The sequence below is a fragment of the Urtica dioica genome, chromosome 2, assembly GCF_054948205.1.
Source record: "Urtica dioica subsp. dioica isolate 48M chromosome 2, U.dioica_male_clone48M_v1_H2, whole genome shotgun sequence".
Taxonomy (NCBI): Eukaryota; Viridiplantae; Streptophyta; class Magnoliopsida; order Rosales; family Urticaceae; genus Urtica; species Urtica dioica.
Genome location: NC_142757.1, coordinates 48,918,752 through 48,944,814, shown reverse-complemented (window position 1 = coordinate 48,944,814; position 26,063 = coordinate 48,918,752). Strand labels below are relative to the sequence as shown.

Genomic DNA, 26,063 nt, shown 5'->3' with positions numbered 1-26,063 from the left:
TCTTGGGGTTACAAAAAGAAAGAAAAGCAAAGCGATCAGAGCAAAACAACACACAGTCATCAATCGATCATGAATAATGTCGGGAAGCGAGCTGTTGAGTCTGTACACGGCGGCGATGAAGGCGGGTTTGGCGGCCGCGACTTCGTCGGAGGGATCACCGGAGGTTGAGGGTTGCATCGAAGCTCTGAAGCAACTCCGATCCTTCCCCATCAACAAATACCTTCTTATAATAAATTGATTTTGAGTTTATTAGTTTTGGGCCTTATGAGTTTTAAGCCCAAATATGTGTTGTAGTAGGTCCATATTCTAGAAGCCTATTCTAGATAAATCCAAAGACTACTCTAGAAGATAATGATAAGATAGGAAATGTGGAGAAAACTCTAGAAAATTATTTCTAGCCATAAGATTAAGTTTGTGGTGGCAAAATCTTATCCATTGATTTAGGAATGTCACTAGTATAAATAGGGATGATGTACTTGAGTTTCCATCAAGCAAAATAAAAAGTTATGCTTTCTACAAAGTTATTCCCTACCTCTCTACTTTATGTCGGGGATGATTCCCCCATATAACCATATAAATGCGGAAAAGTAATAAATTACGCTAATCATGAGCTAATTAATTCAATGATTACATGACAAGATATAGATTTATGTTAATTAAAAATTATAAGAGAGCATATAAGTCAAGCAACCGAAACAAGAGTAAACAAGTACTTACATTGATTTTCGGTTCACGAACTGAAAGCTTTCGCAATCCGTCTTAGTCTTGAACGTACAAGCCTCCACACGATCAAATAAGGGACTCTACTTCAAAGGACTCGATGTGATGACACCTTAGTCTTCCGAAACGTAATCTCCGAGACGAATAAGAAAGATGAGTGGGCACAGTCTTTATCTCACTAGATCACGAAACTAGATGTTTCGAGATCTCTCTTATTTTACTAAGAATGGAAACGAATTTCCGAGGGGAAGAGAAGCAGAAGTGCACGGTCAAGGGAGGGCTAGGTTGCACGAAATTTCTCTCAAAAATTGCTTAAAAGACTGAGCATCCAAAGACCTTAGGTGAGATGGTGGATATGAGCCTAGTTGTTGGAAAGAATTCTCTCAGTTTCTCACATGGGGACTTGAATTTTAGGACTCTTGAGGGCATCCTATTGATGAGGTATGTGGCAGTTAGAATGACTTCTCCCCAGAGGTATTTGGGTACATGTGAGGTAAACATAAAAGATCTAGCTACCTCTAATAGGTGTCTGTTTTTCCTTTCAGCAATGCCATTCTGTTGAGGTGTTTGGACACATGAGCTAAGGTGAATAATGCCCCGAGACTAACAATAAGTGTTGAGTTGTGAATTGAAATAGTCCTTGGCATTATCTGAATGTATAATCTGTATGTCTGAGGTGAACTGATTTTTGATCATTTTGTGAAATCGGATGATGATTGAGCTAGCCTCAGATTTGTCTTTCATAAGGTATACCCAACTGATTCTAGTGTGATCATCAATGAGAGTTAGGAACCATCTAGCACCATTTAGATTTTTCACTCGTGAGGGACCCCAAATGTCACTATGTAAAAAAGAAAAAGGTTTTGATGGGACATATTGCTTAGGGGTATAAGTACTACGAGTATGCTTTGATAATTGACACACATCACACTGAAACAAATTTGTATCTTTATTGATGAATAATTTGGGAAACATTTTCTTGAGGTACATGAAATTAGGGTGGCCTAAACGATAGTGATGCAACATAATATCTTTATCTGCTTGAGAGAAGGCTGACTTATTTTTTAGAATTGAGGCTGAGGCAATTTTGCTGGACTCAGTGCTTGTCTTGATGAGGTAGAGTCCACTACACATTTCAGCACTGCCAATCGTCATCCCTGATTTCTTTTCCTGAATTTCACAAGACACATCATCAAAAATTGTTAGGCAGCATGATTCCTTATTTACCTTATAAACAGACCGCAAATTGCAGTGTAATTTAGGCACATGTAATACAGATCTCAATGTGAGTTGATTGGTGATTTTTACTGAACCAATCCCAGCTACCAAAGCCTTTGATCCATCGGCTATTGTGACATACAAATTCTCATTACTTGGTGTATAATTGGTGAATAGATGGAAACTGCTTGACATATGATCTGATGCCCCAGAGTCCATGATCCACACAATTGAGAGATTAGTAGTCACATGGTATGCTGTTAAGGCTTGAATAGCCTTAAGTATTGTACTTCTTTGAGCCACCAATCCAGTTGTAGGCGAGTCACTTTGTTGGCTAGCTTTTCTGATGATGCATGTGAGCATCTCAAGCTGCTCAGGACTGAAGGGGCTTGACGATACTGAGTTGGCTTGTGTCTCCGGGTCCTTTGAGTATCTCGATGGCTTCCAGTTTGCTGGCTTCTCATGTATCTCCCAGCATGTCTCACGTGTATGCCCTGGCTTCTTGCAGTGATCACAATAGGGTCTTCCTTTTTTTGCCTTGTTGTAGGGTGCCTTGACAGCAAAGGCTTGTGATTCTTCATGTGCCAACAAAGCAGAGCTATCATGAGGATTTTTCGAGGCTGAGGTGAACTGTGTTGTCATCATGAGCTTTCTACGGCTTTCTTCATGCCTGACCATTGAGAATGCTTCTCGGAGGGTTGGAAGTGGCTTGATGCTCAAGATTCTCCCTCTGACCTCGTCTAGTTCCTTGTTGAAACTTGATAAGAGCTTGAACACACGTTTAGTTTCCAAGATTTTAGCATAGAGAAGAGAGTCCCCAGGGCAACTCCACTTGTGTTGATCATAGACATCAATTCTCTGCCACAATCTTGTTAGTGTGCTGAAGTATTGAGTGACTTAGGCATCTCCTTGCTTTGCATCATGAAGGAGATTTTATGTCTCAAAGAGCTCTGAAGTGTTCTCTGAATCTGAAAAGGTGACACGTACGGCTTCCCAGATTTCTGATGCAGTGGAGTAGAGTAGGAAATTCTCACCTATTTCAGGCATCATAGAGTTTACTAGCCATGACATGACCATGTTATTCTCAGCCTTCCAAATTCTGAATTTTGGGTCATCTGTCTTCGGAGCTTTGGCTTCTCCGGTGAGGTAATCGTCTTTGCTGCGACCACAGATGAACATTTGGACTGACTGGGACCATTGAAGATAGTTTTGGCCATTGAGCTTATGGCTAGTAATGGTGTGAGGGTTTTGATCGGCTATGTTGTTAAGGGAAGAGGTTTCGGATGAGGATGCTAGGGCGTGTGATTGGCCGTATTTAGTCATTTCTGGATCGAGATTTAACACTGCTCTGATACCATGAAGAAAGGGCTAGTGTTTTGAGAGAATACTCGATTGATACTATTATTCGGCATTAATCACCTATAAGTACATAAATCATGAGAGATAAAATAGCTAAACTAACAACAACCTATTAGCTATAATGAAGGAACCGATTATAACTTATTTCCTAAGCTAACTCCCCTAACAACTCCTAAATACAAGGAAGCTTGACTAACACGTCAACTCCTAATACCCGAAATTCTAAAGAAATTAACGTAACAATATTTTATTAAAAAAATGGCATAATGAAAATTTACTTATGCAATTATTCAACTGGTAGTAGACGTGAGGAGTTGGAAAATGTAGTTATTTAGTCCAAATATGCAAGGGACTGTATAGATTTCAAATAGTATTTTAAAGGTAGTGCTTTAGTCAGTTAGTGTACCGTAGGTTATTAGATAATATCACGTGTAATAATTAAAGTTGTTTTTATATTTTTAGTTATTAGCTAAGTCAGTAGTTAGTTCATATTCTTTAGGTAGTTGGTTAATATTATGTAGCTAGTTATGTACGTAAGTATATAGCCTATTTAATCTACTTAGAAGAATAAAAAACTTATCAAAATTTAAGTTTGAAGGTAACAAAGTATCAAAATATATAATTCTGCTTTCAAAAATGTTGATCCATTGTTCAATAACAAAAATACTCAAATCGGAAACAGAGGAAAAATAAGAAGACAGTGACGACGATGGTGATGACGATCGACGCTGATCTTCGATCTCTGACTCGATCCAGCCCCAAACCAAGTCAAAAGTTGTGGATGCTCTGTCCTCTGGCTGAAGATCCCATAGCCACAAAACCCTAACCCTAGGTTTTTACTCCCCAACCGTTTCCATCTTCTCCACGACTCTGCTCTCGATCAGAGTTATGTCTTTGACGATGTCGATGGTGAACCCTCTCCTTCTGTCGCAGATCACAAAGACGACACTGAGATCGGCGAGAGGACGACTTTCTCGATGCCAATGATTGTGGCGACGCATTGGACGTAGCGGAGCGAGTAGGCACATGCGAGCTCCGATATCTAAAATTCCGAGATGGCGACGGCGTTTGACGGAGATGACGACGATGATTGCCAGAGATGACGACGGCGATCAAACAACAATGTCGAGCATTTTAGGATTTTTGGTCAAGAGAGAATTTTCTGGTTTGGGTAATAAGGAGAAGAAGAGAGAATTTTAGTCGAGAGAGAATTTTACGGTTTAGGGAAATTTTTTGGATCTTTTAAAATTTTGGTTACTTTGCTTCAACTTTGAAAAGTTGAGCTATTTTGCCAAACACAAACTTAAAAATGGTTAGATAGCCGTATCGTCCATCATAAAATTGCCATAACGGGAAAATTAGGATATTTGATAAGAGAAACTAATGAGCGGAAGATAGAAGAGGCGGGCTATAGGCAAATGGCGTTCAGAGAACTCCCTCACGTGGGTTTGACTCGGCCAGTGAAAGTTCGAGAATGTCTGAGCTTCGGCCCAGACCAAGCCGAGAGTAGGCCCAAAGCCTTTAGGGCATCGCTTCGAAGACCTATTGGGTCTCCGAATTGCATCGAGCGAGTCGTCTATAGAAGATGAATCTAGCGATTTCATGTGATGGTGGACTCAGATTAATTATTAATCTCCTCGAATCTAAACAGAGTTTTTGAAGGCCAAATGTCTGATGAATTGTGAAGTTTCTCTCATTCTCGAACACAAGTACGAGCAGCTTCAATAGACGTCCGATGATCCAATGAACCAAGTTTCTCAGTTAAGCGCAATGCCGATCTTTATACTTTAATTTAACAGACTCGTATTCTTGCCGGTTCAACAGTCTTACTCTTGACCCCTTTTCTTCATCTTGATCTTACAGTGTGTTTGAGAAGTCGCTGCAATATATCCTAACTATTTTGTTTTTTATTTTTATTTTTTTATTTGTTGAGACTTGAACACATAAAGAGCAATGGGTTAGTTGTTTATATACGCACATAGTTGTGGCCTTAATTGAAGTTTAGAATCTTGAGTAGATATCAGTTGGCCGAGTTTGAGGTAAAATATTTTCCATGAGTTAACCCACATTTTAGGTACATGGGGATTAATTTTTTGTCCTTTTCTCATCACGTAGCTTTTTGTTCTTGGCAATCTCTGCCCTAGAGTTGAAACTGAATCGGTTCGGTTCGGTTTCTTACATTTTATATATCTGAATCCGAATATTCGGTTTTTAAAAATTTGATCAAATATCCGGTCCAGTTTAGTCTAAATCCGAAATTCGGTTATCCCAATATTCGGTTATCCGATTTCTTAAATCCAATATCCGGTCCCAGTGACGGAGCCAGAAAAGCCCATCAGGGGGGGCTAATTTGAAAAAAAAATTTCAGGGGGGGCTTAATTGTAAAAAATTTATAAAAATTGGGCCAAAAGTATAAATTTTCAAGGGAAAAAAATGTAATTTTTTTTTAAAATGGGCAAAAAGTGCAAAAAAAAAATTTTGAGGGGGGCTTAAGCCCCTGCTGGGCCTATACTGGCTCCGTCACTGTCCGGTCCAATATCCGTTTTTCAAAATTTGGTTATCCGATTCTTTAAATTTCGGATCCAGTTTTATATCCGGTTTAAACAAACCGGCTATCCAGTGTTTAAAGTACATATCTAGTTCTAAAATGATTTAAATACGAGCACAAAACGAGTTATATAAAGCTCTAAAATAATAATTCATGATTTAAAAAATAAAAAATAAAAGTTAGGTAAAAAATGTTGTGAAGTTTTTTTTTTTTTTTTTTTTTCAAAATCATGGTCTAGGTGGTTGTGAAAGACCTATGTTTAATTATTTTTAATTTAATTTTTTAAATAAAAAAATTCGGTTGTATAACCGATATCCAAATTTGTCTAAAATCACATTCGATATCCGGTCCAGTTTTTTAAACTGGATCGATTATCCGAATCCGAATTTCGGTTATCTGACGTGGCTCCAGATTTCGGTTTCGGTTCAGTTTGGATATCGGTTTTATCCGTTTTTCGGTTCGATTTTGTACAGCCCTACTCTGCCCCGAAACCGTGGAAGAAGCTATTGCCATGGTACCTTCTATCAAGGTACATTCTTTCCCTACATTTCGTATCCAAAATAAACTTATTATTCTTAAGAAAATTATTTTACACTATTTATCTGTTTATGAATAGTTTGTATAACATCTTATTGTTGTTCTCTCTCTCTCTCTCTCTCTCTGAAAAATTGCAGACCAGAGGACGATCTCATGACGACGAAGCGATTGAGAAAATGTTGAACGACTTGTTGATGATCAAGAAGTTTGAGTAGGCATACCCGTAAAAGAGTTTAGCATTCAGACATTGATTTGTATCGTGAGCCGTGTGGATGTTGCAATTCCATGGTTTATTACTTTATTTGATCAATCGCACTGATGTGTATTTTACTTGGAGATTCTTCTGAAATGGCGTAGATTGTATGGAAATTGTAGATGTTGGATGTTTGAGAGCAGAAATAATTCTCTTGGAGGTTTTTATTATTGAAACACACACTTACAGTCACAAAGTAGGCTGATTCCTGATACTTGGATACAATTCTATTCGTGATAGTAAGGAATATTATTTATTACATATCTATATAAAAATAAAATACTATGAATATCTTATTTCCTACAGAGACGTGGGAGAACAAATTATTTCCTAAAATAGTATTCAATTTTTTTTAATCACGATGATGTTGGGTCCGTTTGAAACTCTGAAAATGCCGGAGAAAGTGAAAATTTGAAAGAAAATGAAATCAAAATAATTTGCTATGTTTGGAAATAGTGGAAATCAAAGTTCTTTATTATTTGTCTCGATTCAAATAAAGTTTGGAAAACACAACGAATTCTCATTTTTTTTACCTCACATTTTCTGAGTGTCAAACGGATCGTTAGTAAGTCGATACAAGTTACCCTCTTAGAAGGGCTTGCTGAAAAAAGACATTATCTAATTCCATTGTTTGTTACTATCACAAGTTTTATATATACATTATTTATATACATTATATATATATATATATATATATATATATATATATATATATGTTAGACCCAAAACTAAAATTGATGACTGTCAATTATATATATACTTCTTATCAAACATGTTATTCATCTAGCATGGATGCATTCCAACCTATAAACTTCCCATCATAAAGTTAAGGGAAATGATTTTTGACACGACTCACGACTCACGACTACCCCCAACAAAAGCAATAAACACAAAAAACTGCTTAAAATTGTTTCACTTGTCACACATTGTGTGGATCGTCCAAATTTGGGCCAGTGACAAAGTCATGCCAATGACTTTTAAGTCAGTCAAGAAGCCAACCACATACCTGAGCATTTGGTCATCATGGTAACTTAAAAGTTTATTTCATTCATTATCTGGGATCCACTAATTGTACCGTGCTCCAATATATAAGAGCGAGACGAGGATTTACATGCACTCGATCCAATAGAAATGTGCTGCTCATTGGGGGGCACATTACGAACACACAAGATTTTCAACTTTTTGGCACCATCGACAATTTTTATTAATGTTTCATTCGCTATAAAATCAGTGTACAATCCCATACTACAAGGGAGAACATGGTCCGGGTTGAATCCCGATTGAATTAACATGACTGCCATTATCCTTAGGACATTTCTCTTAGCTAGAATTCAAGAATCATTTGCTTTTCTGTTACCCCTTCTTATCGCTTCAGTGTAAGTATAAATAGATGTCTCAGTTATTAAAGAGTACGTTTTAACCTTTTGAAAAATAGCCAAAGACTTTGTCTTGTATAGTTTGTCAAATTCGCGGGCATTCACATATTCCTGATCGCTACAAAGAAATATGCAGGAAAGTAAATAATAGACGCGTACAATTAAATGACCCCCATATGGATGAAGTATAAGAATGTTTTAATTCAAATGGTAATAAAATTAAGTAGCTCTTATGACAGCTGGGAAATGTTTAGAATTTCAATTGTAGACACCGATTTTTTGCTTCAAGTTCTAAATTAATAACTTTGTATAGAAACTATGGTATTAAACAAAATTTAATAGGTCTCTCATCTACAACACATCACTGACTAACCCAAAAAAATTTCCTACAACTCTGCACTTCAAAATTTGGTTGTGCCAAAGCCAAAAACACGATCGCATATCGACACTTCTAGACACGCCCAAGGTTTTCACTAATAGATTTATCCATTTGAATGAAAATAGCCTCTTCCGCCACAGTCCAACTGTCATCGTTGGAATGTTTTTCTTGTTCAGACTGGAAACAGCTCTGAAAAAAAAAAAAAAAAAAAAAAAAGTGGAGAGAAATATCTCAGAGGACGGTAGCAATATATCACACGCCATTTATTTATAAAAAAAAAAAAAAAAAAAAAAAAAAAAAAAAAAAAAAAAAAGAAATATACACAACAATCTAAGAGAAGGTAAACTACATTTGAACAATAGGACTTACATTTGGACATGTATACATGAGAAGTGTCATGAAATCCCAATTCGCCAAGAATTGGTGTCGACTATCATCGGCTCCTTCTTGAAGAAAATACAATAATGGAGGCATCAATTGCATCTCAAAGTGCCTTGAGCCACCGCACAGTTCGCAAATCCCGGCCTCAACTTCATGTTTTTCAGGCATAATTGGTTTGCCCCCAAATGAGTACCTGAAAAAAATATTATACCATTTTAACCATAATAATCAAGCGCTATAATCGTTAGAAACAATTAAGGAACTATATTCTATTGATTCAAATTCAATACCTGAAACATTGTTCTGGGCACGCATCCAATCGCTTCTTGAACTTGAGGTATGTCCTGTCAACGGTTAGAGCTTTAGCATACTCGTACGTTTCGCCGTCCCATGACTCACCAGGTTCGTCATCCTCGACAACACATTCTTTCTTAATGGAAATCGACTCGTAATTTGAACAAAGCGAGGCAATGTCACGTGACGGTGATTCCTTTTGTGTGTATATGTAGAAGCACGGCAATGCTGCAAGTACCAAATATGCATAATTAAACTTGCTCGGGTTTTTTCCCCATCTAAACGTAACAGAAAATGAGATAGGATGCAAGAGAAAAAAAAGGGGGCTTTATAAAGTAGAGTATTACGATTCATGAATCCTAATGTAACAGATTGTTTAGTATCTTCCACTACTTCTGGATTTCTTCTCGCTGGAGAATACTTCGTGTTCGATTTACGGGATTCTGAAGCGGTGGAGGTTGCACTTGCAGCCTCAAATAGAGCCTTACTCAACTGTTCCAAATCCATTTCTTCATCAAATTCATCATCCAAATCGTCCTCAAATCCTATGCTCGAGTCTACTCCGGTTTGAGCTACAACTTCATGCGAGGCATCGCTCGATTCGTCGACGACCTGATCTGATCTCTGAATACGAAGAGCTCGACAACTGCAAAAAAGAGACGTCGTGTTTGGCTTTAAGCATCGCACACGGACACTGACCTAAAGAAAATTTCGAGGACAAACCTGAGGGTACTCGAACATTCTGGCATCAAACAGCCTAGAATGAAAATAACACGCTCTTTTATACGTAACTTTCCACTGGAAATAGGAGCATAGACCTATAAGCGAAGAGGGACCCCAGAGATTCTTGTCAACAAGCTTATGGTTTATAGTTTTAAGTAACGAAATACTTTGGACAAGCGCTAATAACAACCTGTGCAATAAGACCAAGTTTACTTCTGCAATTCCCACACTCGAGTAGATTGGGTCTCAACAAATCCGCAGGAACTGGCCAATCCTGTTGAAAAAGAGCACTATTACTCGGAACTTACTTCTACTTAGCACTACCAAATTTCATAAAGCCATTAGATTTAAATAAAGCAAGAAATTGAAAAAGCATAATCACTCACAGGAAGTCCACCAACTTTGGTTGTGTAATGATCAGATGGCTCACAATAATTCTTAGCCCATGGTCCGGGCAAGCCCAGAAGCACCTCACCTACCATTTAAGCTACACAATGAAACCAAAACACGGCCACTTCAATTCATGAGGCTTAATACTGCAACACACACTTTTTCTTTCAATCAACACAGATATATGAGTAATATCATATATGCCTAGATCTTCAACGTATAGAATAAATGTAATCGTAGTGGGGAAAACTACTTTCATTTAGATATACTCGAAATTGAGCCGAACTAAATGTCTGCGCTCGAGCTATTACATGAAATACAAAAAGATAATAATTGCACAAATAATCTTCACAAACACATAATAAGCAACGCCAATTAGACGTGACTCATATCGAAATTAAAGTTAGAAAACAAGTTAATTTGGATACCATCTCAACAAGAAATCCGAAATTAAACAAGAAATCCGACAAGGTTAACCACTACTTGTATCAAGATTTTAAACTCAAATCCACCATCAATTTGGAGATTCACGCTCAGAATAAGAAAATCCCATATTGAAACCCTAGACCTCAAAAAAGAAAACAATCTGGGAAGAAGAGTCATTCAAATCCTTACCTTGATGAAGGAGATGAAGAACACGAGACCTTAGCTTCTATTTCCGGCGTCTCTTTCCGGTCGGTGACCTTGGTGAGCTGGCGGTGCTCGTTTTCTCTCGGCCACTGCGCGGTGGAGCTCGGGTTTGTGTGGCGCGCGAAGGCTGAAGAAGAAGAAGAAGAAGAAGAAGACGGAAGAAGGGAAAACGAGGAAGCTGATGAAGTGACGAGGTTTCTCGTTGTTGTTTGTTTGCTTCGTTTTTTTTTTTTTTTTGTTCTTGCTTCGTTTCAATTAAACTGAACCCTGAACTCAAGTTTTCTTTCAAATGAGCCCAGAAAATCATGACAACCACGTCCTTGTCACAAAATTTTGTGACTAAAACCGTAACTGAACGAACATTTAATTTAGAGCTTCAAACCGAGAATTCGCTCGTACGTTCTCGATTAATTCAAATATATTTAAGGTTTCTCGGAAATAATTCTCGTCCTTGAGAATTTATTTTCTTAAATTAAATTCCGGAACATCTCATCGGAAAATAATTTATTATTCGAAATGAACTCGATAAATCTTTTATTTATTCCGAGATTTCTCCTTACCTTAATATATTTCAAATGAATTCGATAAACTTATTATTCCAATCCAAAAATCTTAAAATTTCGAGTCGCTACAGAAATAAAACCTGAAAAACTATGAAAAACGTTAATTACCGTTAATTTACTAATCTAAAAAAAGCAGTTTCACCATTGATGAGCGAGAGTGCACACATACTAGCAGCACTCTAAAATTGGTGATATTTTAGATTCTCACTCTTTATTTCACCCGCCACCGCATGAATGATACCACTACGAATATTACTCGCCATTTCCCCTCCTCCATAGCGTCTCCAAACCTTTAAGACGCATTGCCGGCCATTGAACAAGAAGAATCGTACATAACTATCGCGCAGCGGAAGAAGCTTGTCTACAGCGAGTTTTTTGGTCGACGGAGGAGACCTTGATATTGGCGATGGAGAGGAGGTACGTGATGATTCCAGCGAGCTAAACCTCATAAAAAAAAGATGCTCGGATGACTGCAACAACGACATCACAGCAAGGTGTTTAACTGGATCGGGTCAACACGTTCTACTCTAGTTGCGAAATCCGCAACGTGGGAAAACACCGAAAGCGATATACGTCTACAGTCAGTGGAGGATCTGGGTTTGAGATTGGCAGAGAAGAGAAGATCAAACTTGTCGAATATGATATTAACATCATGTTTCATACTTTTAGGGATTTCCCAAAATAATTTAAATTGGAACAACTTTGAACGTAATTACATGATATTTGAATAACTAATGTCTATAAACATGGGTCAACACAAATAAAACGCCTTAATTATAATTAATAAGAATTTATTATTTTCAGAATATGTTCGTATAATCAAAATTAATAGGGCTAGAATTGGTACAACAAATTTTGATATATTCGCCACGTCATATAAATGGCTATTTAACAAAAATGGATGAAACGTTGGTTATAATATAATTCTTGTTAAGCCGTTTTTTGGATTTAACATTTGAGGACACGTGGCGTGCCTGGAATAGTCACGTGCCTGGTATTGGATCGGCCCAAATTACTTTTCGAGAGTCCAAAGGGCTCAAGGAAGTTCGGGGCAAAGCCCAAAGCGTCCAGGAGCTTCAGAGGATCTTAGAATCGTAAAGAGGGAAACAATGCTTTGCCTTCTTCTTCGTCGGGAACGCGTTCTTCGTCTTTGATTTCTGGCCTGGGGGTCGAGCTCGTCTGGAGGTTGAGCTCGCCTGGGGGGTCGAGCTCGCCTGGAGGTTGAGCTCGCTTGGGGGTCGAGCCTGCTGGGAGGTTGAGCTCGCCTGAGGGGTCGAGCTCGTCTGGAGGTCGAGCTCGCCTGGGGTCGAGCTCGCCTGGTGGTCGAGCTCGTCTGGAGGTCGAGCTCGCTTGGGGGTCTAGCTCGCCTGGTGGTCGAGCTCGTCTGGAGGTCGAGCTCGTCTGGAGGTCGAGCTCGCCCAGGGGTCTAGCTCGCCTGGTGGTCGACGCTGGCTGGAGGTCGAGCTCGCCTAGGGGGTCGAGCTCGCCCGGTGGTCGAGCTCGTCTGGAGGTCGAGCTCGCCTGAGGGTCTAGCTCACCTGGTGGTCGAGCTCGGTTTGGAGGTCGACCCTGGCTGGAGGTCGAGCTCGCTCGGTGATCGAGCTCGTCTGGAGGTCGAGCTCGCCTGAGGGTCTAGCTCGCCTGGTGGTCGAGCTCGGTTTGGAGGTCGACCCTGGCTGGAGATCGAGCTCGCCTAAGGGGTCGAGCTCGCCTGGAGGTTGAGCTCGCCTGGGGGGTCGAACCTGGCTGGAGGTCGAGATCGCCTGGAGGGTCGAACCTGGCTGGAGGTCGAGCTCGTCTGGAGGGTCGAACCTGGCCTGGAGGTCGAGCTCGCCTGGAGGTCGCCCTGCCTGGAGGGAGCTCGCTTGGGGGGCGTGACCGTGCTCCTCGTGAGCTGCCTACGTACCCGCCTTGCGGGATCAGGTCATGACGTAGTTCATGGGAATTCTCGGTTCAGACTCTATTCCAGAGTTGAGAGTTGAGTTTTTTGGGGTTGAGAGTCTCCGGGGTTTAGAGAGTTTTCTTTGAGTTCGGGGGATTCTCTTCTCTTGTCCCTTTGAGTTGAGAATGAGTGAATTATTTATAGGAAAAGAAACTGGTGTTTGATGCTTGATTGAAGCTTGGTTGAAGCTTGGTTGAAGCTTGGTTTGAAGCTTGGTTTTTGCTTGGTTGGCGCTTGGTTTTTGCTTGGTTGAAGCTTGATTTTTGCTTGGTTGAAGCTTGGTTTTTGGCTTGGTTGGCTTTGGTTTTTGCTTGGTTGCAACTTGGTTTTTGGCTTGGTTGGCTTTGGTTTTTGCTTTTTTAGTCATGCGTGTTTGACTAAACTGCCCTTTTATATCATAACGTCGTTTTTGTGATTGGGGCGTCGTTTTTTTTTTACCATAAGAAAAAGACGGCATAACAATTCTCACATTTCATTTGGCCTATTTACATGGATCTAAAAGCATCTTTAATGGTAAGCTACTACCATATTAGCTTCAATTGCAACATAAGCAATTTAAGCTACAACAATATTATTCTCCATTGCTAAGCCAATTACTCTCCTAGCTTTAGGCATTCAGATGGGTAGCTTTTTTTTTCTAAAAATAAAATAAATGTTAAAAATATCACATCATGGTTGTTGCTCGAACTTACTTCCAAAGCTAAAGAGTGACATACACCCACATGAAAAAAGTAGAGTGTGAGACACACTTGTTACATTTAACATTTGTTTAAAAAAGAGTGGGGGCCCATTTGTTTTACTAAAACTATTGGCTTCATAGAGCTACTTTGCTTCACTAAGCAAATGAAAAAAAAGTACAATAATGGTTAAGCAACTAGTTTAATTTTTTTAAAATTACTAGCAAGTCCTTTAATTACACCATCGGAGTTGCTCTTAAAAACTAAACCCGTATATTGTCATATACTCGTATACAATCTTGGTCATATCATATATATAAATAAAAAATAAATAAGGAAATGTAATAAGAAGGCATGTCAAATAAGGTACGTATATTTATTAAAAAGACATACAAAGTTAACGTGCGAAGATAGAACAAGCGATAATAAACAAGACAATTGCTTCTTTTCAAATGTCTCACATTGACGTCAACATCAAAGCATATGGCCTTGTAAACTGGGCTTTATTGCAGTTTAGGCCCGCTCGAAATGGGATTATTTAAAGTTGTGAATTTTTTATTTTATTTTTTATTCCTGATTTCAGACGATTCTCTTCCGAAATTAGACTATATTTTACGTTTTATAACGTTTAAAATATCGTGATATTTTGGCATTTCGTCGATATATCTCGATATTTAAGTGATATTTTATAAAACGAAACGATATATTAAGATTTTGTTACCAAAGTGTCTTCGATAGCGATATACCGTCAATATATTTTAAACCTTGGTTTAGACCATCTCCAACCCAAAACTCCATAAATGTAATTTTTTGTACTTCAAAATGCAGTTTATGTTACTTCAAACAGTATTTCATCTCCAACTCAATACTCAATTTTTTACACCAAAAAACCATAATCCATAATAATTTAATAATTTTAACTTCCCAGTTACTACATTATAGTCCATATATATATATATATATATATATATATATATATATATATATATATTAAACTTGTATATTTTGTATCCAATCATGCTATACAATTTTGTACTCATTATATCAATTTAAAATAATTATTTGACTCTCCAATAAATACAAAATAATTTTTTTAAAAAATAAACACACATTTCATATAACATTTAAATACTCGACAATTTATTATAATTTCAACGATGAGGAACACTACGTTCCTAAGTACTAAAAAATGGCTTATGTCTATCATTTTATAATTTACACTTCACTTTGTAGTGTATTACATTTTAGTAATTTATTTTTTAAAGTTTTAATTTATGTATATCCTATGTACTTTAATAATATAACATCATTTTTTGATAAATTAATATAATTCCTTGTAAAATATTAAAATACATTAAATTTTTGGGGTCATTTTGTAATTATTTAACTTATTTTAATATGATTATTATTTTTTTTTTTTGTGGAATGAATAGAGGAACTCTATATTTGGAGTTTTCCTATTCACCCACTCCATAATAGAGTGGGAAATGGGGTTGGGTTGGAGCAAATCTAATTCTATTTTTTCACTTTTACTCTATTATGTAGTGGGTTAGAGATGCTCTTAGTGTGAGCTTGTTTTCAACAAATGAGAGAGAGAGAGAGAGAGAGAGAGAGAGATTAACTTGCATTTTTTTTCTCTTTTATGCACACCTCTATTTAAAGTATGTGATATATTGAATATACTTAGAGTTGCTGTGCTTTTTAAAAAAATACTTTTTATATTCTACTGTAAGAAAAAAAATTGATATTTTCAAAAGCAAATAGGTATTTGGTAAACTAAACTAAAATAGTTGTAGCTGTTATATTTAGTGTTTTGTAAATGTGTTAATATTTGTAGATTCGGGCAAAGCAAAGAAGCCCACGAATTGGGCAAGGAAGGCCGATTAGGATGCAGAAGGACGAAGTCAAGTCAATCCCACAAATTCAGTCAAAGTGAAGGACGTGGAGCGATAAGAGGAGAAGGAATTACAACAGCTACAACCACGTCTTTTCCTAATTAGAGGATCTTATAATTTGAATATCTTTATTTATTTATTTATTTTTTTGTACATAGCAATTTAGGCATTACTGATTATTATCCAGCATCCCATATAGCTTTCAATATTCATTTGTACAGTTGTACTGCACCAAACTCAATCGATAAATGCACTAGTTCTCATTTGTTTCTTACTTTTCTTTTCAATCTTTCTTGTTATTGTTTTTTGTTCGTGAATCTGAGTATCATCTTCGTGACTTCGAGACCCCTCGAATAATATAATAAATCGAATTTTTTGTGACTATTGATTTCGATTTTTTGATTTCAACAACTATGATGAAATATAAAATTTATTGTTTGATCTTTTTAGTTGTTGTGTTGTCAAACTCTTCTTCTTTTTTTTTTTTTTTTTTTTTTCTTTTTTTTTACATAAACAAGCATATAGAGTGAGATGTCTAACATGAGTGACCAATGAATTCATTCATCAACTACTATTCCAAGTTTCTTTATTAACAAAACATATAATTATATATTGATTTTAATTATCATCTACACGAGTTTCATGTCCTTGAATCTCATAATCCAGCGAAGCTAGTCACTTCTAATTGATCTCCCGTTATATATGTCAGGAACACTTTTAAAAGAGACTTGTCGCTTTTAATTAAATTCTTTATAAACGACTTATTAAAAACGATTTCTGCTTCTAATCATTATAAAAGACTTATTAAAAACGATTTCTGTTTCTAATCATTATAAAAGACTTGTTAGTTCTAAATCATTTATTAGCGGACTTTTAAGAGTGATTTATATAGCTTCTAAAAAACTTTTAAAAGCACTTCTGAGCCTTTATAACGACTTTTGTCTCTATCAAAGGCTAACCTTTATTGTTTTAATTAGCTATATATATATTATATATATATATATATTATATATATATATATATATATATTGTAAAATGGTGATGTAGCTAAATATCCAATTTAAAGTTATGAATTTGCAAACTAGCCTAAATTTGTCTTAATTTAGTGAAATAGCCAAAATGTGTAGTAATCTGGTTTCAAAAAAAATTTAAAGTGATAAATTGCTTATAATAATAATCAAAAAGTTTAATCGTGGCCGTAAAAAAAATTTGAAAACGTAAAGTTGGCTATTTTGCCAAAAAGTTGAAGCTTTGTATATTTTGCTAATCAATAAATTTCAAACGGCTATTTTGTACAATTTTCCATTGTAAAATGACGTACTCACATAGAAATGAAAAAATGTTTATTTGGCCGTCTCACTGACTATCGTAACTTATTGTGAGTTCCTTGTGGTATGGCGTTTGACTAAAAAAAAAAAAAAATCTTGATATGCATGTATCATGCACATATTGTAAATGCAGAAATATAAATATATATTCTCAACAACATTTTTCATACACCGTCGGGATATGATATACATTTCGAATCAATACGTAACAACAAGAAACATACTTCCAACGAACGACACACATATTATACATATATTTTTTTTATTTTTTTATATTATTTCATACATTGCATAGGTATTACAAGATAAGAAACGTACACGAAGGCCACAATTAGTTAGTTGCAGCTTCCTTATCATATAGGTCATATATATAAGGCAGTGGACATATCATTAAATCCAGCCCTTATTGGCACACACATATATTAATTATATTTAGAGAAGAGAGACGAGTTTATTCATCTTCGGGTGAAGGCAGACCTTCCACCGGAGCCACCTTCCTTCTGGCAGTTGAAGAAAATGGCGGCAACGGGAGAACCGAGATTGTAAATCTCAGCAAAGTCTCGAGTTATGAAGTTTTGGCGCCACCCGGGCGCGAACACTGTCTCTCTCCTCATCTGTCGGAACAACGTCAACACATAACGGTGAATCCCTATCGTCGGTTGAGGGCTCTCATAGGACACCACTTCATGTCCTACATATACATAATCCAATATGTAATTGCCTCTAGCTAGCTAGAGTTTGGGTAGAGCCATAATAAAACCAAATTCAGGGGGCTAATTGTAAAAATTAATTATTTTGAAGGGCTGAAAAAAATAAAATTTTAACTTAATTTTTATAATTTTTTTGAAATAGTTTGTAACTATAAGCAAATAAAAGAAATAGATTTTAATGTGAATATTCCATAAATAGTTAAATGAAAATTAATTGGATAGTTATTAATTTGAAAGGACTAAAGTGTAAAAGAAAAATAAGGGGGGGCCATGGCCTTCAATGGTTGTACGTCCAACACTGATAATGATTATTATGATCAATTCACATACCATAAGTCGGTCCCGTCGATTCTGGAATATCAGTTACCAACCTGAAAATTAACACAATTTTAGTCAAACTAATTTCATATAATCAATCATAAAAGAAGAGTGTGATGCACCACAACTACGTCTGCTATCCTAAGACTTAAGCGTGAAGATGGCATTTATTAATAATATCGTAATAAAAAAATGAAACTGTTTGGAATAGTTCATTGGATACTCTCTAAAATTAGAGTAAAAGTATTCTCTATTTTTTTTTATTGAACACTAAATTAGAGTAAAAGTATTCGAATATTAAAAATCTATTATAGACACATGCATCGTCTTATTTTAAGCTACTTCTTTAAATAGTAGAAATTTAGACTAGAATTTTTACGTAAAACCTCAAAATGGAACATATTTATAGCTCTATTTTCTTAAATAATAGAAAGTTAGACCAGAATGTTGCATAAAAGCTCAAAATAGTTTTACGATTGTTTAGAATGTGCAATATTTATTTTATAATACGAACACATATCTTATGAGTTATGATATCATTTAAAAGTTTTTTTTTTGTAATGCTTTTTTTTAACTACATAATATTATGGTACATATATTATAGGCTATTAATTCAATTCGTGTATTAATAATAATTATATTTATGTAGCTATTTCATATGAATTTTCAATTTGTAAAATTAAATGATTATTAGGATCAGATCGATAAACATTCAAGATGTATATAAATAGAAGAAACTATGTACGTATACGTAAATATATATATATATATATATATATATATATGTATATATATATATATATATATTAAAAAAAACGTAAGTGCAACTACACATGAAGTTGAGAAGTTAGCGGTAAGAAAATATTTTTGATTTATTAAGCGGATAAATAGCACAAAATATAGAATAAAGATACCAATGTAAGTATTCTCTCAGGTGAGGGTCACTTGGACTTGGAGCATCAGGGTCAACCATAACCTGAAATGAAATTACAAGTACAAACTAAGTATGTATAGAATAGTATATATAGAATATATATATATAGATATATATACGTATTATATATATAAACTAAAGTTTAGCAAGACAAGATATATATAGAATGTACACATTTTATATTACCAAAGTGTAGAACTTCCTAAGATCATTTCCACCAACTTCGACCCTAGGTTGGTTGACCACTTGAGATGGTTTAAGCTCACAACCATTGTTGACAATCTTACTCTCATAAGTGACATTAAGTGGGATTGACCTGGTAAACGGGTCCAAAACATCTTCTATAACCCTTCCAACGATAAGAGGGTCTCTAGGCATGATTTCGATATTCCTTGATAATTTTAAATATTTTCTTAAAAATAAATATTTAATTATAAGTATATTGCAACAATCCTACTATATTTCACAAATTTGGTTTGCCATTAAGATGCTAGCTATGGACTATATATAGTATTGTTTCTCTAGGCAGTGAGTAATGTCACAAGATTCTCTTATATGTGCGACCATTTATATTTATGGTGTAAATTTAAAACACATCATTTAAATCGTATTTTGAATAGACCTTGATTCATTTGATTCGAACTCATCATGTCATGTACACACTTTGCAACTTTAAAAGTATATCTTTATTTATTCGTTACAAAGTATAACTTAGACCATGAAATATTGAAACTATGGTCCTAGCAAAACATCACATACAGTATAAACCCTTAAAATCACTGGGGATAGTTCTTATCTTTGAACAATACTAGAATGCATAGATGTGAGGACGTCTATGAAACCTTTTAAACAACCCTATATATTGATTTATTAATTTCAAAGAGAAAGAGAAAAGTGATTCCACTAACTTATATTACATACAACATATTTCAATCCAAGTGAATGAAGCCAAGATATAGAATCTCACTTTTGTTTGGTAAAATAGTACGAAAAGAAAATTACATATCCATGAGTCAAGAAGCGATGGTGTGATTAATTTATGTTAGTGGTTATACATGCACTTCACACTTCTAATATCATTCACTTAAAACAACATATTACGTGTTTTTAAACATAATATTTGTGACTACTCAACTTTTCGGATCATCGTACTTATTTTATTGGGCGTTTTAGAAATATAGCCAAAAGTAAATCTCATTTTTTGGTTTAGCTCATGTTTGTCAAACTTTAATAATATAGCGGACTGATAAGCAAAAAAAAAGGTATGATTTGTCCTTATCTATTAACAAATTCGTCACTTTCTCTATCCTACTTTTTTCTTACACTTTTTTTCATAAAAACTTCAAAAAATCATATCTATCTCATATGAACTCGAAATTGAGTGATTCCAAATCCTGCGGATTCGTCACGTCGAGATCTTCAAAAATAGATCCATTGTATTTGATGAAAAATCATGTTTAATGTCATAGATGTAGAAAAATCACGTTACTGCCTGAGACATGTAAATAACTGAAAATTTTCGGAAATCATCTAGAAATAAATGAAAATGTAAACACAATTTTTCATCAAACACAATGGGTCTATTGTTGAAGATCTCGGCGCCACTAATCTGTAGGATTTAGAATCACTCAATTTCGAGTTCGTATGAGATAGATATGGATTTTTAAAGTTTTGATTAAAAAGAAAATGTTTGAAAAAAAGTAGGAGAGAGAAAGTGGGGAATCAAAAAACAAGAGAGAGAAAGTGATGAATCTAGAAAAAAAAAACGTTATATTTATTTAAGGACAAATATGGAATTTTAACCCATTACCTCTAGTGCCACCTAATATAATTAACTATTTTTCTAAAACTCTCCAAACGTGGGCTAAATCTCAAACCTTGAGTTTAAGGTGACCTAGTTAGTTACAAAATTATATTTTATTTTAGTTATGATTCTTATTATCAGACGATTTTTTTTAAACACGTTATATAATGATTTAAAGAAACTAGAATTAAGAAAGATCGTTCCTTAATAAGAACTAATAATTTTGAAAACCAAAACATCTTGATTACCATAGTAAAAATAAATAATACTAATACTTATAAAACATATTGGGGAAATTGTGACAATAATACTCAATTTTTGATCAAAATACTATTTATATACTCAAAGTTTTTTTTTATTTGGCAAAAATACCACATGTTACGTTATAGTGGGTCCGTTACTACTCGGACCGTTAAGTTCAAACAAAAATTTTAACGGCAAAGTATTTACGTGTAACTGAATTTGAAACTTTGAGTATTTTTGCAAAAAAAAAAAAAAATGAATATATAAATATTGTTTTATCTAAACATTAAGTATTTTTGCCACCATTTCCCCAAACATATTTGATCAAAACATTTTTTTTATTGTCATTACTATAGAAACTATATTTTCATAATAACTAAATGGGAAACAAGTTATTAGGAAGTTCAGCTAAAAAAATAGATTAAAATATTCATTTATAAAAACATTAAAATTCGTTACCTTATGCGTAGAGTAAGTCTTTTCTTACGTAGTGGCAATCGAAACTCAACCCTCTTGTTATCGACGCTGCTGATTCACCCTCATCACTAAGCCATAAGTTTACCTTCATCATAGACGTAGCATTTTTGTGGAAATGAGCTAACGCTCGAGAACAATATAAAACTCACAAAACAAGATAAGTAATGCAATGCATGAACCGGTTCTTAGTGTTTTACTCGGGACTCCCCTAGAGTAGCCGTACCAATCTTCAGTGTGAGATTTAGAGATGAGGATATGGAGTTTCAAGGTCTCATACTTCCCTCCATCTTTGAAACTTATAACATATGATAAAAAAAATTCATTTGGGCCCGTAAGTCGGCTCGAGAAATTCTCCTTAAGACCTCCGTAGTTCGAGACGGTACGACTCTCTTGCTTATCTTTTCACTTTTATTATTTTTGTGACATATAAAAATGACATGTGACATAAATAATAATAATACATAACATCATATGATAATATAGTTATAAATCTAAACATGTTATCCATACATCACCTATCACTTCACATGAAACATAACATAGCTTATACCACACATCATCAAAACTAAAAGCACCGTTAACACCATATCATAACATATCAAGACATAATATTCCAAAAACATCTCATATTAATCAGATTTATACTATCAGCACGATACCATCAAGCAAACTAATCATGAATAATAAATTCATCTCATATTTATGTAAAACTAATTTGTAGTGTCGTGAGATTGTTCTCACGTCAGTGTTGGAAATTTAAGATCTTTGACCGTTGAAAGAATCGGATACGCTAATCAACTTGAAATCTAATCAGGATAAACAGTTATTAAGCTTTCGCCAATTACACTTATTATGTATAAAACTTAAGAGCATTAACTTAGTTTCTGGAAAATTTAAGAAACGTAAGTTATACGTGAAAATGTGAAAATACCCCTATCCGGGAGAAATGAAAACTTTAGAAAAAAAGTTATATAGACATTCATGTATATAATAAATAATATTTTGAGCTATATTTGTTGAAGTGACACTATCAAAATAAGCTCTTAACTATTTCATAAAACTCGTATATATAAAATCGTCAATTAAAGCTTCTAAATACAAATAATCACTTCCGTATTCAAAATACACTAATTTTTAACTTTAAAACTACATATTTTATGTTCTTGAAGATTTCGCAAAAACATGAAAGAAAAATAGACTTCATTCACAAGAATAAATATGAATTACACTTTAAATTATTTATGTGAGAGTAATTTACACTCATAATTTAATTCACTATTAAAAATGCTAAAACAAAGGATAAACATCATATTAGTAAAAAAAATTCGAATTCCGGCACACAATCTGATCTACAAAACTTTCTTGATAGAATGATTTTGTTCAAAATAATAAATGAAATCTAACCACATTTTGAAACAAATTCGGTAACATTTTCACAAACAACATATTACAAGTTGAGATCAAACGGAGATATGTAAGTACTCATAAAAAATAAAAATAAAAGTCGGAATAGTGAACTCCGACTTTCAAAACAGCGACTGAGTTTGGAAAAGATCATTAAGGACTTGATATTGATCTTAAGGCTATGAAAATATTACTACGACACAATGATATAATTTTGAACAACACACTAAAAATTCACTTGAATCGGGGTTGAAATGATTTTTTTTTAATTCGAGCAGCGAATTGGAGATAAGAAAAACATATTTTCTTTTCATCTAGGATTTTGGAAAAGTAGGAGAGAGACTAACATGTGGTATTTGTAAGGAGAGGAAGCACAAATTTTCAGAATAAAAAATAATATAAAATTACTAAATCTTATTAAAGAGTGGTCTTTCTTAATTCTAATTTCTTTGAATCATTACATAATGCGTTTTAAAAAAAATCCTCTAATATTAAGAATCATGACTAAGATAAAATAAGATCGATGGTTTGAAAATCATGGTCATCACAATATTTCTCCCAAATTAAATGTCTCGTAATAATGTAGTAAATGTTTTTGATGAATTTGGGTGCAATAGACGTGACTAAATTGCGTTTAAATAATTTTAAGGATGCTCTAGCTATCTGGCCATTTAAAAACTTAAATTTAGAGAAATAGCCAATGTTTTGTTTATTTAGTAAAGTAGTCATTTACAATATATATATATATATATATATATATATATATATATATATATATATATATATATATATTGAAAAAGTATGAAATACCCTTACTAAAGTAAATTTACAGTCTTTTGACTATTTTATATTCAAATAGGAAAGTAATTATTTAATACTAGAAATAGTATACAAAAATATAAAAACATGTAATCGAATCCCGTGAAAATACACTAACACACGCGTAAGACTACATTGACGAGACCACAAGAAGAATACCTCACACAAATTCTCAATGCGAAGAACATCACTGACGAGCCGGACTAGAAATCTTGCAATTTCCGTAAATTTCAGTAATCAATGGTTAATTTCATTAAAAAATATTATGTTTCAATTAATCAAAATAAATAAATGATAAATTACGAAAAAAAGATATCTGAGATTCAACAATATTACGTGTCGAATTAACCTAAATAAACAAATGACAAGTTCCAAAAAGATTAGACCTCAACGACAACATATCATCAATTCGAATTCTAAACTCAAGAACACATATTCAAGAGAAGTTTCCAGAAATTGAACTCTTATCAAATCAACACACAAATATGAAAACCTAGAATCTTGAATCCAATTCAATTTCATATTTACAAAATCCAAACAACAACATCAACAAACGAAACCCTAAACTTTCATTTTCAAATTCGGACCAAACATAGAGGAGTGTTTTACCTCGATCACGAAAACAACAATAGTAAACTTCACAGTCTTCTCCCGTCCATCGAATCATCCTGAAAAACTAGAGAAAAAAACCCCATTTTCTTCAAACCCTAAAAGTTTCAACTCTCATGAAGAATGAAAAAAATTCGGCTACCTTCTTTCTCGGCCGACTTCTCCTTCGCGCGGTACGCGCAACACACGGCGATCCCTCGTCTGCGAGCTTCCACCTTTTCTTCTCGTTTTACGCCACCAATTGCTCTTGCTATGTGTAAGTTGTTCCACCCGAGACAGAGAGAGAGTGAGAGGTTTTTTTTACCAAATATTCAAAGATTTATGAGAGAGAAAGAGAGGGTACGAGTGCTAACATAAATTCAAAGATATATATTATTAATTGAAAATAATAATGTTTGTCAATTTACTTCTAATTTTGTTGCAAATGTTGGCTATAAACGTTTTCCACCGATTTTCATATAAAATGGTATTTTTGTATAAGCCATGGAGATTAATCTTACCACGTCAGCGTTAGTTGATTTTTTTTTAATTAAGGCAGCTTCGCTGCAATGGTGATTGAACCCACGACCTCCACACATGAGGTAGTGTGGAATTACCACTAGGCTATCCTAGGTACCACTACTCATCAAAAGAATGAATATATTTGAAACTTTTATTAAATGTTGGCTAAATAGAAATGTTAACATTTGAGGTTGCTTAATTGTTCTAATTTTTCTAATTCTCAAAGTGACATTGATAAATCGCTTCTAAACTAGATGTTATTGAATTGCGTCTAACATATCCATATTTTTTAGAGAAAATATCAATATGTGTTTAATCGAAATATGCGATTTATCCTATTAATTTTCATAAATATCATAAACCTCTCTTTAGTTTAATATAAATGACACATATTTTTTTTCTACAAATATGTTATATTTCAAATACCACCATTTTTTGTTTATTTTTTTTTACAAAATAATGGACTCCCCAAATATGCCCTTAATAAGATAACTATTTATTTACTATTCTATTAAAAAATAAAACCTCACTAAAAAAATCCTTAACGTTTTTATAAAGAAAGATTTTGATTATTTTTTTTTTATATATAAATTATAAAATAAAGAGTTACTTTATTAAGGGTATTTTGGATTTTTTTTTTTTTTTTGGTAAAAAATAAACGAAAAAAATGTGTTATTTGCAATATAACATAATTTTTTTAGGAGAGGTATGTTTCGTTTATATTAAGCTGAAGTGAGATGTCTGATATTTCTGAAATCTGATCAAATAAAGAATTTTGTAACTAACTACGCCACCTTAAACTCAAGGTTTAGGATTTTGCCCACATTTGTAGAGTTTTAGAAAAATATCAAATATATTATGTGGCACTATAGGTAATGGGTTAAAATTCCATATTTTTCCTTAAATAAATATAACGTTTTTTTCTTCTAGATTCATCACTTTCTCTTTCTTGTTTTTTAATTTGTCACTTAAGGTCTCGTACTTTTTTTCAAATATTTTTTTGCATCAAAACTTCTAAAATCCATATATAT

General features: G+C 34.3%; 3 protein-coding genes and 1 long non-coding RNA gene across 6 annotated transcripts; 1 reads left to right on the top strand and 3 right to left on the bottom strand.

Moving 5' to 3' along the window:
• The first annotated feature begins 4,374 nt into the window (after positions 1 to 4,374).
• LOC149405226 (DNA-directed RNA polymerase II subunit 4-like) lies at positions 4,375 to 6,867 on the top strand. The gene is made up of 4 exons (XM_089607795.1): positions 4,375 to 4,468; positions 4,949 to 5,015; positions 6,275 to 6,374; positions 6,520 to 6,867. Exons 1-4 carry the CDS (start codon positions 4,375 to 4,377, stop codon positions 6,595 to 6,597), a joined length of 339 nt encoding a protein of 112 aa, XP_089463921.1. The 3' UTR covers positions 6,598 to 6,867.
• Positions 6,868 to 8,186: 1,319 nt separating this feature from the next.
• LOC149405225 (uncharacterized) lies at positions 8,187 to 11,205 on the bottom strand. 2 transcript variants are annotated; one of them, XM_089602027.1, is made up of 8 exons: positions 10,794 to 11,205; positions 10,175 to 10,324; positions 9,979 to 10,062; positions 9,789 to 9,883; positions 9,413 to 9,711; positions 9,062 to 9,293; positions 8,760 to 8,964; positions 8,187 to 8,579 (listed from the first exon to the last, which is right to left on the bottom strand). In XM_089602027.1, the coding sequence occupies exons 2-8, from the start codon at positions 10,268 to 10,270 to the stop codon at positions 8,463 to 8,465; spliced, it is 1,128 nt and encodes a 375-aa protein (XP_089458153.1). In that variant the 5' UTR covers positions 10,271 to 10,324; positions 10,794 to 11,205; the 3' UTR covers positions 8,187 to 8,462. The 2 variants fall into 2 exon arrangements, with proteins under 2 accessions (XP_089458153.1, XP_089458143.1); XM_089602017.1 differs by having other exon boundaries at positions 10,175 to 10,275; positions 10,794 to 11,204.
• A 6,208-nt stretch (positions 11,206 to 17,413) lies between these two features.
• LOC149405224 (protein HEADING DATE 3A-like) lies at positions 17,414 to 19,635 on the bottom strand. 2 transcript variants are annotated; one of them, XM_089606957.1, is made up of 4 exons: positions 19,362 to 19,635; positions 19,156 to 19,217; positions 18,254 to 18,294; positions 17,414 to 17,904 (listed from the first exon to the last, which is right to left on the bottom strand). In XM_089606957.1, exons 1-4 carry the CDS (start codon positions 19,551 to 19,553, stop codon positions 17,669 to 17,671), a joined length of 531 nt encoding a protein of 176 aa, XP_089463083.1. In that variant the 5' UTR covers positions 19,554 to 19,635; the 3' UTR covers positions 17,414 to 17,668. The 2 variants fall into 2 exon arrangements, with proteins under 2 accessions (XP_089463083.1, XP_089463084.1); XM_089606958.1 differs by having other exon boundaries at positions 17,414 to 17,827.
• A 2,044-nt stretch (positions 19,636 to 21,679) lies between these two features.
• Positions 21,680 to 24,796, bottom strand: LOC149405223 (uncharacterized). Its single transcript, XR_016294123.1, has 3 exons — positions 24,674 to 24,796; positions 24,532 to 24,598; positions 21,680 to 21,784 (listed from the first exon to the last, which is right to left on the bottom strand). It is a non-coding gene; the product is annotated as an uncharacterized LOC149405223 (long non-coding RNA).
• Positions 24,797 to 26,063: the final 1,267 nt, after the last annotated feature.

Excerpts from the sequence above, each read along its gene's own strand:
- LOC149405226 (XM_089607795.1), top strand. The coding sequence starts at position 4,375 with ATGACGACGATGATTGCCAGAGATGACGACGGCGATCAAACAACAATG. Across the intron at positions 4,469-4,948 it reads GAGAGAATTTTCTGGTTTGG|AGTTTTTGAAGGCCAAATGT; the intron begins GTAATAAGGAGA and ends GAATCTAAACAG. Across the intron at positions 5,016-6,274 it reads CTCGAACACAAGTACGAGCA|TTTGGATATCGGTTTTATCC; the intron begins GCTTCAATAGAC and ends GTTTCGGTTCAG.
- LOC149405225 (XM_089602027.1), bottom strand. The coding sequence starts at position 10,270 with ATGGTAGGTGAGGTGCTTCTGGGCTTGCCCGGACCATGGGCTAAGAAT. Across the intron at positions 9,712-9,788 it reads GAATGTTCGAGTACCCTCAG|TTGTCGAGCTCTTCGTATTC; the intron begins GTTTGTCCTCGA and ends TCTTTTTTGCAG. Across the intron at positions 9,294-9,412 it reads TACATTAGGATTCATGAATC|CATTGCCGTGCTTCTACATA; the intron begins GTAATACTCTAC and ends TGGTACTTGCAG.
- LOC149405224 (XM_089606957.1), bottom strand. The coding sequence starts at position 19,553 with ATGCCTAGAGACCCTCTTATCGTTGGAAGGGTTATAGAAGATGTTTTG. Across the intron at positions 18,295-19,155 it reads CTGAGAGAATACTTACATTG|GTTGGTAACTGATATTCCAG; the intron begins GTATCTTTATTC and ends GTTAATTTTCAG. Across the intron at positions 17,905-18,253 it reads ATCGACGGGACCGACTTATG|GACATGAAGTGGTGTCCTAT; the intron begins GTATGTGAATTG and ends ATGTATATGTAG.